At 40.3% G+C, this 16,406-nt stretch overlaps 1 protein-coding gene across 1 annotated transcript in view; it reads left to right on the top strand.

The window, feature by feature from the left end:
- Positions 1-13,357, top strand: part of LOC123933178 (adhesion G protein-coupled receptor E2-like) — a 46,556-nt gene extending 33,199 nt beyond the window's left edge. Inside the window, exons 16-21 of the mRNA XM_045992188.1 lie at positions 2,386-2,452; positions 2,851-2,942; positions 3,940-4,108; positions 4,192-4,302; positions 12,140-12,230; positions 12,835-13,357. Of these exons, the coding sequence (XP_045848144.1) occupies positions 2,386-2,452; positions 2,851-2,942; positions 3,940-4,108; positions 4,192-4,302; positions 12,140-12,190 (490 nt within the window). The 3' untranslated portion in view covers positions 12,191-12,230; positions 12,835-13,357. The remainder of the gene's footprint in view (positions 1-2,385; positions 2,453-2,850; positions 2,943-3,939; positions 4,109-4,191; positions 4,303-12,139; positions 12,231-12,834) is intronic.
- Positions 13,358-16,406: the final 3,049 nt, after the last annotated feature.

The raw sequence follows: 16,406 nt of genomic DNA, 5'->3' as shown, positions 1-16,406 counted from the left end.
CTGTTTTGCTAACAAGGACCAATCAATCGAAATAAGTCGATTGCCTTCTGCAATGCCTTGAATGATTCCCATTGTAAATGAAGAATTAACTCCATACTTTTGTACTGCTTGTTTTAGTTCCTTCAATAATTTGAAGGGAAATGGCTCATGTTTGGCCTCATAGATACCATTAGGGTTGTTAGAATCATGTCCCAGAGGGACATGTTCTTTAATAATAACTGGGAAGTTAAAATGTAAGGCATCTAGGTCTCCTCCTCATTGTGCTTCAAGGATGCCTTTTTGAATGGCTGATAGAATGTATTTTTCATCTTTTTTATTAAGTGGTGCCTTCTTATAGAATGATGAAGCCCATGATGGCAGTGCCATTCACACCTTTTGTTCTGTTATTGAGGAAGAGGAGGAAGAGGTTCCTCCTTTATATATTCTTTCATGATGGCCTTAGTAATTTTTTTTCCTCCTGGATGGTGTGTTCAGGTTCCTCTTTTTTAGTTTTTTTCTGAACATTCATTATTGCTCTCTAAATCAGGGGTTTGTAAAGGCTCCAAAATGGAGTGAATGAGGGTCCAAGTAGGCCATATAGTAATTGGAATTGGTTTTCCTTTAGTATGCAAAAGTTTTAACTCATGACCTACTTTTTCCCATGTTTGTAAATCTAAATCCCTAATATAAGGAACTAGGAGCAATGTTCTTTACTTACCTTTAAAAGCTCCATAAGTTGGCCCCCGCTGCCTTTTGTTCCTCCCACCTTTAGGAGCCATCTCAGTAAGCAAATGTAAGGGCGATAATTGTTTGTGCTCTCTAGATTACCCATACCCTGTGATAAATACCCACAACTCACCAGCAGGAAAAAGGCACAGCCATGCAAAAACTCACATTGGGGCTTCTGTTTCATTTCAAGTCCCTGTTCAGGCTCCACTTGCCCCTTCCTGTCAGCGAACTGGAGAAGAATGAGGCCTAAACAAGTCAGCTGCAAGAGAAAGGGAGCAGGGGACAACAGTAGAAAAGACTGTTGTGCCAAACAACTCCTCTGTCTCACTTTTATTAGATAGAAACAGTAACCAACAGAAGGGCCGAAGAAGGCCATACATTAGTCATATGTCTTGTAGATAAACAAGGAGAGCAAAATATGTCTGTACAAGCAGTATAAAGTTTATAGCTGAACAAGCACATTCAAAGGTCTTATCTAAGTAGCCACAGGTACTCTCTGGGGGGAAAAGGGATATAATGGAAAAATGAAGCAGGTGACATTCTGCCCTGACCTAGCCAGGCATCCCCAGCTGCTCAGCTTCAAGGCCATATATCATTCTCTCCCCCAGTATGTGTTTTTCTTAAGGCTATGTCTCAGTGTGCTTAGTAACTAGTAAAATTTCCCATGAGTTATATTTTAAGTAATACATTGTTCTGAGGGGCAGTTGTAGTCCTTACTCTCAGTGTGGTCTTGAGATGCCTCATCTGTGAGTGTGTCAGTACCTGTGTCCTCGTGAGTCATAAGTTATGTAACACACATGAGCCTCAAGGCTGGATCAGGCTCACTGTTTTGTCTAATTTGGGTTTTTTTCACTCACTTCTTTCATGGTCCAAAATTTTCACCTATCTATGCCCACTCATCACTTATATTGCATCTTAAATACAATTCAGTTCTTTCAGAGAAACACTTCCTGACTATCTGGATCTCCTATACCCCAGACTAAGTTATGGATTCAGTTACATATCCTCATAGCTCTTCATACTTGTACATAAAATTTATCACCTTGATTTTGTCTACTAATTGTTGACTCTCCCACCTTGCTGATGTCTCCCTGAGGACTGAGACCACTCCACCCTAATCCCAGCCAGGCTTCTAGGCCAAGCACAGATCCTGAGACAGAGGAGACACTCAATAGTTATCAAAAAAAAAACATAAATTAATTTATAGATCAATACTGCTATTTTCTATTTAAAAATTATATTTACTTCTGCTAGTATGTCTGGGTACCAAGACATAAGAAAGCTTTATGAAAGGAACTTATCTTTTTTTAAAGACCACTTTATAAAGGTGTGATGACATGTAAAACACTGTATGTAATTAATGTAGGCAACCTGTTAAGTTTGGGGCTAATACTCATGAAATTATTGCCACCATCAAAGGCATATGCAAAGATGTAGTTCTGCAAAATAAATAAGTTTAGGAGATTTATATTACATAGTGGTTTTCCCCAACAGTAGTTAAGTATTGTGTACTTAAAATTGACTAGGAGAGTATGTTAAATGTTTACACACAAAAAAAAGCAATAATAATAATGATGGAGAAGGCAGGAGGAAACATTGAGGGGGATATGTTTATTTATAAATCTTTTATTCAGGAAAGCCAATATTTTCTTGAATTTCTTCCCATCTTTCTCTTAGATGCTGGCTCCACACAGACAAAGGATTCATATGGACCTTCCTTGGCCCCGTCTGCACCATCTTTTCTGTGAGTAATGGATGACATCAGAGCAGCCCACCGGCCCAGCTGAGGGTCATTCAAAGAACAGGTGTATAAGGCGGGTGAAAGGCAGGGTGAGCAATCATTCCAGGACTGATGAGGAGCTCCCAGGAGGTGGGAATTCCCACGGTAAAACCAGGAATCATATGTTCCCTGAAACATAGCTTTTTCAGTGCTAAAATTTGGAATTCCCATGCAAACTGAATTGAAGTGGTCACTGAAGTTACAAGACAAACATGGGCCTGATTTAGAGGATTTTGGTCTGTTTCTCTAGGACTGTTATGAAACACAAAAGCTTCTCACCTGCCACATTAGCATCTGGATGAGCTAGGATGAAGGTTTTCCAAATGTGTAATGTAGTTAAAATGCCTGTGGGTTTTCTGCAGATTAATTTGGTTTTCTTTCTGATGACCTTCTGGATTGTGAAAAAAAAGCTCTCCTCACTCAACAGCGATGTGTCCACCCTCCAGAACACAAGGTGAGGATGGGTCACAGGGGCACACCATGCCCCAGACAGAACATTGTCCTCATGCCTCCAAGGCTCTGGTGTCTCTTCACAGAACTCTTGAGGAGACAGAAAAAGAGAAGGGCAGCAATCCTTCTTGGCAGCCAAGTCAGATTCTGTGGTTTGCTGCTGACACCCATACCAAAAACATTCCATCTGTGCAACAACACAAACTACTCAACAACAACTACTTCAGCTCAACAACAAACTACTTCAGCTACAGAGAGAAATGACATTGTTCTGACAAGCAGAGATTGCTATCAGGGATCCATGAAAAAGATCTTGTCAACATTCATATCCTTATAACACACTCAGGAAATCACGTAACAGTTTTCAGAACCAGCACACCCTACCATGCTCACGCCTTCATGCATGCTCTGCCCTCTGCTTTCTCCCTTCTCTTGCACCTGGTGAACTCAGTTTCATCATCCACATATCACATCCTCTAAGAGTTTGGGGATGTCCTTTGCTTTCCTCAACTTTACACAGAATCAATGCCCTCTATTCTGGGCAAAGCATATCCTGGCTCACCTCATGGAAAGGGTGAGGACAGGAATAGCCCTGGATGGAAAGAAGTACCTCACTTCGCAAATGTTATAAGTGACCATTTGTTCTTGTCTTTCCACCAGATTTTCAGTGTCTGAGAACAGAAATCTTGTACTTTGTAATTTTGAATGCCCTAGCTCCAGCCTAGAGCCAGGTCCATAGAATATTCTCAGTAATATCAGTTGAATAAAATTAGGAATCTTCATGAAACATCATGATCTTTTTGAAACTCACATTCTTGAATGTCACCTTTATCCTCAGCCCTAGTCAAATGGACACAAATAGTGTTTATCTTTAGGGAACAGTTGACAGTAAAGGTCAAAGTTGATCACAACTCAGTCAGAAGCATCATGGAGTGGACATGAAACCAGCCCTGGTTGTGTTGTTCTGGATACATCCTGACCTCCTTCCTCCTCCTACCCAGGATGCTGACATTTAAAGCCACAGCTCAGCTGCTCATCTTGGGCTGCACGTGGTGTCTGGGCATCCTTCAGGTGGGTCCAGCTGCCCATGTCATGGCTTACCTCTTCACTATCATCAACGGCCTGCAGGGCGTCTTCATCTTCCTGGTGTACTGCATCCTGAGCCAGCAGGTACTACTGCCCATTCCCACCCAGGACCCTTCCTATGCTCACTCCCATCAGTGAGCTGACCCAAGCATGTTTTGTCTCTACAGGTCCGGGAACAATACAAGAAATGGTTCAAAGGAGTTGGAAAAACGAAAGCTGAGTCTGAGAAGTACACTCTCTCAAGTGGGACCATGTCTGATGACTCCAAACACAGTGTGGTAAGATTATCCAGTGTTCCCACAGCACTTCACTAACCAGTTCTCTTGAGAAGCTCATGCCTACTTCACTGACAATCTGGGTATACCGCAGGTGATTATCTATGATGACTTATACTTGGTTTTCACCTGAACTCACTTGAAGACACTTCCCTATCTTGAAAGGAGGTCTTCCGATACTTTCACTCACTTTCTTTTTTTTTTTTAATTCGTTTATTTGTTTATTTACAGCATAACAGTGTTCATTGTTTTGGCATCACACCCAGTGCTCCATGCAGTACGTGCCCTCCCTATTACCCACCACCTGGTTCCTCAACCTCCCACACCCCCCCACCCCCCTGCCGCCCCTTCATAACCCTCTGGTTGTTTTTCAGAGTCCATAGTTTCTCATGGTTCATCTCCCCTTCCAGTTTCCCTCAACTCCCTCTCCTCTCCATCTCCCCATGTCCTCCATGTTATTTGTTATGCTCCACAAATAAGTGAGACCATATGATACTTGACTCTCTCTGCTTGACTTATTTCACTCAGCATAATTTCTTCCAGTCCCGTCCATGTTGCTACAAAAGTTGCGTATTCATCCTTTCTGATGGAGGCATAATACTCCATTGTGTATATGGACCACATCTTCCTTATCCATTCATCCGTTGAAGGGCATCTTAGTTCTTTCCACAGTTTGGCGACCGTAGCCATTGCTGCCATAAACATTGGGGTACATATGGCCCTTCTTTTCACTACATCTGTATCTTTGGGGTAAATACCCAGCAGTGCAATTGCAGGGTCATAGGGAAGCTCTATTCTTAATTTCTTCAGGAATCTCCACACTGTTCTAAAAAGTGGCTGCACTAACTTGCATTCCCACCAATAGTGGAAGAGGGTTCCCCTTTCTCCACATCCTCTCCAACACACGTTGTTTCCTGTCTTGCTAATTTTGGCCATTCTAACTGGTGTCAGGTGGTATCTCAATGTGGTTTTAATTTGAATCTCCCTGATGGCTAGTGATGATGAACATTTTTTCATGTGTCTGATAGCCATTTGTATGTCTTCGTTGGAGAAGTGTCTGTTCATATCTTCTGCCCATTTTTTGATATGATTATCTGTTTTGTGTGTGTTGAGTTTGAGAAGTTCTTTATAGATCCTGGATATCAACCTTTTGTCTGTACTGTCATTTGCAAATATCTTCTCCCATTCTGTGGGTTGCCTTTTTGTTTTGTTGACTGTTTCCATTGCTGTGCAGAAACTTTTGATCTTGATGAAGTCCCAGAAGTTCATTTTGGCTTTTGTTTCCTTGGCCTTTGGAGACATATCTTGAAAGAAGTTGCTGTGGCTGATATCGAAGAGGTTACAGCCTATGTTCTCCTCTAGGATTCTGATAGATTCCTGTCTCACGTTGAGGTCTTTTATCCATTTCGAGTTTATCTTTGTGTACGGTGTAAGAGAATGGTCGAGTTTCATTCTTCTACATATCGCTGTCCAGTTTTCCCAGCACCATTTATTGAAGAGACTCTTTTTTCCATTGAATATTTTGTCCTGTTTTGTCGAAGATTTTTTCACCATAGAGTTGAGGGTCCATATCTGGGCTCTCCACTCTATTCCACTGGTCTATGTGTCTGTTTTTTGCCAGTACCACGCTGTCTTGGTGATCACAGCTTTGTAGTAAAGCTTGAAATCAGGTAACGTGATGCCGCCAGTTTTGTTTTTGTTTTTCAACATTTCCTTAGCAATTCGGGGTCTCTTCTGATTCCATACAAATTTTAGGATTATTTGCTCCAGCTCTCTGAAAAATATCGGTGGAATTTTGATCGGAATGGCATTAAAAGTATAGATTGCTCTAGGCAGTATAGACATTTTAACAATGTTTATTCTTCCAATCCAAGAGCATGGAACAGTCTTCCATCTTTTTGTGTCTTCTTCAATTTCTTTCATGAGTGTTCTGTAGTTCCTCGAGTACAGGTCCTTTACCTCTTTGGTTAGGTTTATTCCCAGGAATCTTATGGTTCTTGGTGCTATAGTAAAAGGAATCGATTCTCTAATTTCCCTTTCTGTATTTTCATTGTTAGTGTATAAGAAAGCCACTGATTTCTGTACATTGACTTTGTATCCTGCCACATTACTGAATTGCTGTATGAGTTCTAGTAGTTTGGGGTTGGAGTCTTTGGGGTTTTCCATATAAAGAATCATGTCATCTGCAAAGAGAGAGAGTTTGACTTCTTCCTTGCCAATTTGGAAACCTTTTATTTCTTTTTGTTTTCTGATTGCCGTTATTAGAACTTCTAATACTATGTTGAACAAGAGTGGTGAGAGTGGGCATCCTTGTCGTGTTCCTGATCTCAACGGGAAGACTGCAAGCTTTTTCCCTTTGAGGATGATATTTGCTGTGGGTCTTTCATAGATAGATTTTATGAAATTCAGGAATGTTCCCTCTATCCCTATCCTTTGAAGCATTTTCATCAGGAACGGATGCTGGATTTTGTCAAATGCTTTTTCTGCATCAATTGAGAGGACCATGTGGTCCTTCTCTCTTCTCTTATTGATTTGTTCGATCACACTGATTGATTTGCGAATGTTGAACCAGCCTTGCAACCCAGGGATGAATCCCACCTGGTCACAGTGGATAATCTTTTTAATGTGCTGCTGGATCCTGTTCACTAGGATCTTATTGAGAATCTTTGCATCCATATTCATCAGTAATATTGGTCTGAAATTCTCCTTTTTGGTAGGGTCTTTGCCTGGTTTGGGGATCAGGGTAATGCTGGCTTCATAAAAAAAAGTCTGGAAGTTTTCCTTCTGCTTCAATTTTTTGGAACAGCTTCAGGAGAATTGGTGTTATTTCTTCTTTGAACGTTTGGTAGAATTCCCAGGGAATCTGTCAGGTCCTGGGCTCTTGTTTTTTGAGAGGTTTTTGATCACTGCTTTAATCTCATTATTAGATATTGGTCTATTCAGGTTGTCAATTTCTTCCTGGTTCAATTTTGGGAGTTTATAGTTTTCCAGGAATGCATCCATTTCATCTAGGTTGCTTAGCTTATTGGCATATAAGTGTTGGTAATAATTTCTGATGATTGTTTCTATTTCCTTGGTGTCACTTGTGATCTCTCCCTTTTCATTCATAATTTTATTAATTTGGGCTTTCTCTCTTTTCTTTTGGATTACTGTGGCCAATGGTTTATCGATCTTATTGATTCTTTCAAAAAACCAGCTTCTAGTTTCATTGATACGTTCTACTGTATCTCTCGTTTCTACCTCATTGATCTCTGCTCTAATCTTGATTATTTCCCTTTTTGCATGTGGAGTTGGTTTGATTTGTTGTTGATTCTCCAGTTCTTTAAGGTGTAGAGACAGCTGGTGTATTCTGGATTTTTCAGTGTTTTTGAGGGAGGCTTGGATGGCTATGTATTTCCCCCTTAGAACCACCTTTGCTGTATCCCATAGGTTTTGGACCGAAGTGTCTTCATTCTCATTGGTTTCCATGAATTGTTTAAGTTCATCTTTGATCTCCTGGTTGATCCAAGCATTCTTAAGCAAGGTGGTCTTTAGCTTCCAGGTGTTTGAGTTCCTTCTGAACTTTTCCTTGTGATTGAGCTCCAGTTTCAAAGCATTGTGATCTGAGAATATGCAGGGAATAATGTCAGTCTTTTGGTATCGGTTGAGTCCTGCTTTGTGACCCAGTATGTGGTCTATTCTGGAGAAGGTTCCATGTGCACTTGAGAAGAATGAGTATTCTGTTGTTTTAGGGTGGAATGTTCTGTATACGTCGATGAGGTCCATCTGGTCCAATGTTTCATTCAATGCTCTTATTTCTTTATTAATTTTCTGCTTCGATGATCTGTCTATTTCTGAGAGAGACGTATTAAGATCTCCTACTATTATTGTATTCATATCAATATGACTCTTTATCTTGATTAATAGTTTTCTTATGTAATTGGGTGCTCCCATATTGGGGGCATAGATATTCACAATTGTTAGATCGTCTTGGCGGATAGTCCCTTTAAGAATTATGTAGTGTCCTTCTGTATCTCTGACTACAGTCTTTAGTTTAAAATCTAATTTATCTGATATGAGAATCGCTACCCTGGCCTTCTTTTGAGGCCCACTGGCATGAAAGATGCTTCTCCATCCCTTCACTTTCAGTCTGGGTGTATCCTTAGGTTCAAAATGGGTCTCTTGTAGAGAACATATGGATGGGTCCTGTCGTTTTATCCAATCTGCAACCCTGTGTCATTTTATGGGCGCATTTAGGCCATTCACATTGAGAGTGATTATTGAGAGATAGGTTTTTATTGACATCGTGTTGCCTTTGAAGTCTTTCTGTCTGTAGATTGTTTCTATATTTCTGTTCAATGATATTCTTAGGATTTTTTCTCTTTTGTAGGACCCCCCTTAATATTTCCTGCAGTGTCGGCTTGCTGGTTGCATAGTCTTTTAAGCCTTGCCGGTCTTGGAAACTCTTTATCTCTCCATCCATTTTAAATGTCAGTCTTGCTGGATAGAGTATACTTGGTTGCATGTTCTTCTCATTTAGCACTCTGAATATATTTTGCCAGCCCTTCCTGGCTTGCCAGGTCTCTGTGGAAAGGTCTGACGTTATTCTAATGGGCTTTCCTCTGTACGTAAGGAGCTTTTTTGTCCTAGCTGCTTTTAAGAGGGTCTCTCTTGAAACATAATTCCTCATTCTAACTATAAGGTGTCGTGAGGACTTTCGAGAATTTAAAATCTTGGGAGGAAATCTCTCTGCCTCTAGTACATGAACGTTGTTTCCATTTGTGAGATTGGGAAAATGTTCATAGACAACTTGTTCCACTATATCTTCTAGACTTCTTTCTTTTTCCTCCCCTTCAGGGATTCCAATAATTCTGACGTTGGAACGTTTCGTGGCATCGTTTATTTCCCTGATTCTGTTTTCGTGACTTCTGAGCTGTTTGTTCCAGGCTTCCTCCTGATCCTTTCTCTCTATCTGTTTGTCCTCCAGATCACTAATTCTATCTTCTGTCTCAGTTACCCTAGCTTTTAGAGAATTTAGATTAGATTGGAACCCATTGAGAGCATTTTGAACATCATCCCTGGTGGCTTTCAGTTCTGCCATAACATTGTGAACATCATCCCTGGTGGCTTTCAGTTCTGCCCTAATCAATTCTGTTTGGTCATCCATGGCTTTCTCCAACCTAGCTATTGCCTGGATAATTGTTAGTCTGAATTCCTTTTCTGACATATTGTCTATGTCGATAGCCATTAGCTCTGTTGCAGAAGGCCCATCCTCTGTATTTTTCTTCTGTTGGGTATTCCTCCTCCTAGTCATTTTGGTAAGAGATGACTAAACAGATGCAGCTGGATGTATCGATTGTGGTGCAGTCAATGTGCACCCTGGAACGCTTCTGTGCAATCAGGGTGCCCCACCCAAATGAGAGAAAAAATAAAAGAAAAAGAAATAGAGAAGAAGAAAGAAAAAAGGGGGAAAGAAAAAAGGAAAAAAAAAGAGAGAGAGAGAGAGAGATAGGAAAAAAAGGGAAGATAAAAGAAAAGGCTCAGCCCAAATGGGCCACAAGGTAAGATTTATGAAGTATACAAACAAAAACAGACAAACAAAAAGACTGATAAAAGTATATGACAAGAGAAAAAAATATATATATAAGCAATAAAAAGGGAAGAACCTCATCAGAAAGAACCCCAAGTATAAGATTTATATATTATCAGGACAAACACAAATTCACAGAAACACTGACAGAAGGAAAAATTGGGAGAGTGGTTATAAATTCTCAGTTTGGGTAAGGAAGGTTATTTTGATTCTTCCTGAAGGTATCTTGATGTTTTTGTTAAGGGACTCAACTTTCCTAAGTTACAGGGGGATTAGAAACTGGTTTGCCTATAGGGGTAGCATTGATTGGGGAAAGGGGATTACCTTGAAGTTTAACTCTATATGTATAGTAGAAAACAAAAATTAAAAAAGAATAAACTAGACTAAACTAAGTTAAAATTAAAAAAGAATTCAAAAATAGAAAAGCAAAAGAAAAACACGGGTGTATGTATCAAACAGTTCAGGTTAGAAGGTTATTAAAGAATTTGATCTCATCTCAGTGCGATGGTAAATAGGTTAATAAAATTATCTGTATGTATTAAAAAAAAAAAAAAGAACCAGAATAGTGGTAAAGAGTTAAAAATAAAAGTTGTATTTATGAAGTAGTTGTGATTGTTCTCTTGTAGTCTTTTTTTTTTTCTTCCTTCCTGGTTGGTTTTCTGGGGGAGGGGCCTGCCACGTGGGTTTTCAGACAATGATGTTCCCTGAGTTAGGTCCTCCCGCTCCCCTCAAGGGGGTGAGCTCTTTTTTTTTTTTTTTCCGGAAACTGTTTTTTTTCAGCCTTTTGCTCTCTGGGGGTTTTTATGTTCTTTCATCTGCTTTCTCTTGCCTTGACAGCTTTTGATGGTTTTTGGAGGTTTAGAGGAGAGCAAACAGCACCCCAACCTCCCTCTCAGAGAGAAGCCTCAGACTGTTTTGCAAAAGCTGCTGGCAGAGTCGGTTCTGGGTCACTGTCCCTGGGGATGCAGGAGCTCCTTGTTGTACCCAAAACCAGGGCAGCGGTGGCTGTCTAGGCAGCTCCAGACCGCCAGAGAGGTTCCAAGCAGAGATCGCACACTGAGATTTTCCCGCTGTCCCAGGCTGGGAATGTCTGGTTTTTCCTGCTGCCAGAGCTCCAGGCTAGCGCCTATGAGCACCTATCCCAAGGGAGGGTGTGGGACGCGCGTGTTTCAGGATTGCCGTCTGGCCAGGCTCCCAGCCCATCATGGGAGCCAGAACCCACTCGTTCTCGGGCGCGCTGGCGGGTCAGGTGCACTGGCGGCTCAGGGACGGAGACCTGATTTCTCCGCCGCACTCTCTCTGGCTCCACGCCAGGGGAGGCTGTCCTGGGTCCGGGGACTTAGGTCCCTGACCCTACCCGCCCAGGTTCCCACTAGTACCCCCCACGATCCTTTGCTGTTTGTTTTTTGAGTGCTTTCAACCAGACTCCAAGTTAATGCTGGTCCCCAGACGCAGAGCACTCTGGTGTTGGGGTGTTACTTTCCGATCGGTCACCTCTGGTGGCTCCCTCCCCCTTTTGTTTATCTTCCGATATCAGTCGGACGTTCCCAGTCTGCTTTACCTGCCACTGGCGTCTTCTGCTCCTGTAGAGATCCAGACGTGTATAATTCTGATCTCAGGCTGATTTCATGGGTGGTCGGAGTTCTTTGGTAGGTAATCAGCTCACTTTAGGGTACAGGTTGAAATGGTGCCTCCTCCTACTTCCCCGCCATCTTGACCAAAATCTTTTACTCACTTTCTATGCTCACGTTGACCCTTGCACATGACTGTCCTCTTTCCCTACAATGTAGAGCATCACTTAGTGTGGCATGGGTGCATCCCCTTTTTAACTGTACTTAGGAACAAGATACAAAGTACCTGTAAGCAGAGAACAATGTTGTGATCGACCAAGTAATCAGGAATAAAGATATGTAACGCTGGTGCACAGGCTGCACTTAGTCACTGCACATCCTTTATCCCTCACCATTCCACAACAGCCCTGTATATGACAAACAATAAATATGTGTAAATATAGTCACAAAAGTCAAGTGAAATAAATATTAGGATGGATTGGAGACTTTTCTTCAAAGTCTGCTTTCATTCCTAGTATTTCCAAACACACAAGCCCTGCAAAACCTCACCAGAGAATCACAGAAGGCAGAGGAGAGATTCTGGCAATGTGAATTGTACCAAGAATTTGTATGTTCAGATTTCTTCTGATAATATTTTGTAGTTTTCTGTGCACATCATGCAGCTTCTAACACAAAATTATGTTTATACCTTCCTTCTTAGGAGAATTATAATGAACAGCTAAGCCTGACGAACGTGTCTCTTAGAAAATGAAGAAAATGCTGGCTGCCATCCTTTGGGCAAAGCATAAAAGGTGCTTTTTCATGTTTATCACAAATGACTCTTCTTGACACCACTTGTGAGAGAAAGTAAGCAGTAAACATTTTGATATTCAGTTGCTGGAGACTTTTAGTTTTCTGGTGCATACAGCATGCTCATCTCACTCCCAGTATAATCAGGACCTATGACCCATTACCCCAATAGAAACCTCTTTTACAAGAATTCTTTCTCAGGTTAATGATATATAACAAGGAAAAACAGCCTCAAAGGACTTTCCTGAAATGACATAAGAGGAGAAACTAATATTCACATACCTGCATGTAGTATAAACACTAATCCCAGTTGCTCAAGACATTCCTGGTTTTAGTACTGGAAACACTTACTAATGAAACAAGACTTACTAATTTATTCATTCCAAAAATATGTGATGGGAATAGATCAAGGAGATCCAATTCCTGATTTCACAGAATTTAAATGTGGGAAGGGAAGGTTTCATCAGAATAAAATCAGATCTAGGGGACTAGAGTCTCTGCATCTTTATGTTTACTAGTCGAGTTGTGGGAAAAGGTATATATGGCTACTGCACATTTTGTGAGATGTACTTATAGATAACATATTATTTCACTCTCATCATGCAGTCTAAGCCAAATCTAAATCCAGAGAAGTTATACCTACAAGAAACTTCCTGAGGGCTCCCTCTGACCAATTTTGTATCAATTTGAACATCAAAGAAAATGACCATACAGGATTGTGTTTTAAATAACTTATCCATGAGTCCATAGTGAGACTTCAAAAGACCATCGAATATATGCAGAAAATACAATGGAATTAGAAGAGCATGATTCTTTCAATATCCCATAAGTGGCCACTAAAAACATTGAATGAAAGTCTTTGGAGAACAGGCTGGGACCACAGATTCAAAGAATCACCTCACAGAATACCAATTAATTACAAGGGACAAAGTGTACATTTGCAACATGGAGATCTGACAGCCACCTTCTGAAACTAATGATGAAGCTTAATATCATCAGTGGTGGGCAAACTGACTTTATGTATCTCCTGATATGTCATGAAGTTACAACATCCCATTTTTTGTAAAAAAAAAAAAAAAAAAAAAAAAAAAAAGAATTATTAGCAAATCACTCTAATTGAAACCTAATTCAAACGTTAGGCTGTGAATTGGCAAAGTATAACATTGCAGCCAAATGCAGGGATCTGCCTGTTTTTATTAATAAAGTGTTATTGGGAAACAGCCATACTCATTCATTGTCTGGGCTGCTTTCATGCTACAATGTCAGAGTTGAGTTGTGATGGAGGCTGTAAGGATACAAAGCTAAAAATATTTGCACCTGGCCCTTTAGAGAAGAAGCATGCTGGTCTCTGTCCTTAGACTTAACTTTAAATATATACAAAATACAGAAGACAAAACAATTTAAATGACATCGTGAAGAAACCATCAGGCAAATCCTGAAAGCAGGCATTCAACAAGACAATTGGCCTGGCCTCTTCAAAAATCAATATCATTATTAAAAGTGACTAGAGGCTGCTCTACATTAAAAGAAATGAAAGTCTGGAGGTCGGTATCAAGGAGGGCACATATTGCATGGAGCACTGGGTATTGGTATATAAATAATGAATCTTGGAACATTGAAAAAATAAAATAAAATAATAAATTGAAATAAATATATAAATATATTGCAGTACTTAAAAAAAGAAATGGAAGTGACATTACAAACAAATTCAGTGTCAATTTTAGTGAAGTTCTGGTTCAGATAAACACCTATCCATGACATTTTGGAGGCAATTGGGATAATTTGAATATGTATCAGACATTGAAAGTTATGGCGAAATTTTTGTTAATTTTCTTGGGTATAGTGATAGTATTGTGGTTATACAGAGAACATTCCTTGAATTCTCAAATATTTGTTGAAGAAGGATTGAAGAATGAAGTGTCATGATGTCTACCACTGAGTACCATATGTTTTAGCAATAAAATGTATCCATGTGCGGAAATAAATTGAGAAAAGTGTTTTAATGGGGCACTTTGTTAACAATTGTTGACTCTTTTTTTTTTAAACTTTTGTTCTTTTTTTTTTTCATTTTATTTATTTTTTCAGCGTAACAGTATTCATTCTTTTTGCACAACACCCAGTGCTCCATTCAAAACGTGCCCTCCCCATTACCCACCACCTGTTCCCACAACCTCCCACCCCTGACCCTTCAAAACCCTCAGGTTGTTTTTCAGAGTCCATAGTCTCTTATGGTTCGCCTCGCCTCCCCAAAGTCCATAGCCCGCTCCCCCTCTCCCAATCCCACCTCCCCCCAGCAACCCCCAGTTTGTTTTGTGAGATTAAGAGTCATTTATGGTTTGTCTCCCTCCCAATCCCATCTTGTTTCATTTATTCTTCTCCTATCCCCCTACCCCCCCATGTTGCTTCTCCATGTCCTCATATCAGGGAGATCATATGATAGTTGTCTTTCTCCCATTGACTTATTTCACTAAGCATGATACGCTCTAGTTCCATCCACGTCGTCGCAAATGGCATGATTTCATTTCTTTTGATGGCTGCATAGTATTCCATTGTGTATATATACCACATCTTCTTGATCCATTCATCTGTTGATGGACATCTAGGTTCTTTCCATAGTCTGGCTATTGTAGACATTGCTGCTATAAACATTCGGGTACACGTGCCCCTTCGGATCACTATGTTTGTATCTTTAGGGTAAATACCCAGTAGTGCAATTGCTGGGTCATAGGGTAGTTCTATTTTCAACATTTTGAGGAACCTCCATGCTGTTTTCCAGAGTGGTTGCACCAGCTTGCATTCCCACCAACAGTGGAGGAGGGTTCCCCTTTCTCCACATCCTCTCCAGCATCTGTCATTTCCTGACTTGTTAATTTTAGCCATTCTGACTGGTGTGAGGTGATATCTCATTGTGGTTTTGATTTGTATTTCCCTGATGCCGAGTGACGTGGAGCACTTTTTCATGTGTCTGTTGGCCATCTGGATGTCTTCTTTGCAGAAATGTCTGTTCATGTCCTCTGCCCATTTCTTGATTGGATTGTTTGTTCTTTGGGTGTTGAGTTTGCTAAGTTCCTTATAGGTTTTGGATGCTAGCCCTTTATCTGATATGTCGTTTGCAAATATCTTCTCCCATTCTGTCAGTTGTCTTTTGGTTTTGTTAACTGTTTCCTTTGCTGTGCAAAAGCCTTTGATCTTGATGAAATCCCAAGAGTTCATTTTTGCCCTTGCTTCCCTTGCCTTTGCCGTTGTTCCTAGGAAGATGTTGCTACGGCTGAGGTTGAAGAGGTTGCTGCCTGCATTCTCCTCAAGGATTTTGATGGATTCCTTTCTCACATTGAGGTCCTTCATCCATTTGGAGTCTATTTTCGTGTGTGGTGTAAGGAAGTGGTCCAATTTCATTTTTCTGCATGTGGCTGTCCAATTTTCCCAGCACCATTTATTGAAGAGGCTGTCTTTTTTTTCCATTGGACATTCTTTCCTGCTTTGTCGAAGATTAGTTGACCATAGAGTTGAGGGTAGATTTCTGGGCTCTCTATTCTGTTCCACTGATCTATGTGTCTGTTTTTGTGCCAGTACCATGCTGTCTTGATGATGACGGCTTTGTAATAGAGCTTGAAGTCCGGAATTGTGATGCCACCCACTTTGGCTTTGTTCTTCAATATTCCTTTGGCTATTCGAGGTCTTTTCTGGTTCCATATAAATTTTAGGATTATTTGTTCCATTTCTTTGAAAAAAATGGATGGTATTTTGATAGAGATTGCATTAAATGTGTAGATTGCTTTAGGTAGCATAGACATTTTCACAATATTTATTCTTCCAATCCAGGAGCATGAAACATTTTTCCATTTTTTTGTGTCTTCCTCAATTTCTTTCATGAGTACTTTATAATTTTCTGTGTATAGATTCTTAGTCTCTTTGGTTAGGTTTATTCCTAGGGATCTTATAGTTTTGGGTACAATTGTAAATGGGATTGACTCCTTAATTTCTCTTTCTTCTGTCTTGTTGTTGGTGTACAGAAATGCAACTGATTTCTGGGCATTGATTTTATATCCTGACACTTTACTGAATTCCTGTACAAGTTCTAGCAGTTTTGGAGTGGAGTCTTTTGGGTTTTCCACATATAGTATCATATCATCTGCGAAGAGTGATAGTTTGACTTCTTCTTTACCAATTTGGATGCC

The sequence above is a fragment of the Meles meles genome, chromosome 20, assembly GCF_922984935.1.
Source record: "Meles meles chromosome 20, mMelMel3.1 paternal haplotype, whole genome shotgun sequence".
Classification (NCBI taxonomy): Eukaryota; Metazoa; Chordata; class Mammalia; order Carnivora; family Mustelidae; genus Meles; species Meles meles.
This window is presented reverse-complemented; position numbering and strand designations above follow the sequence as displayed.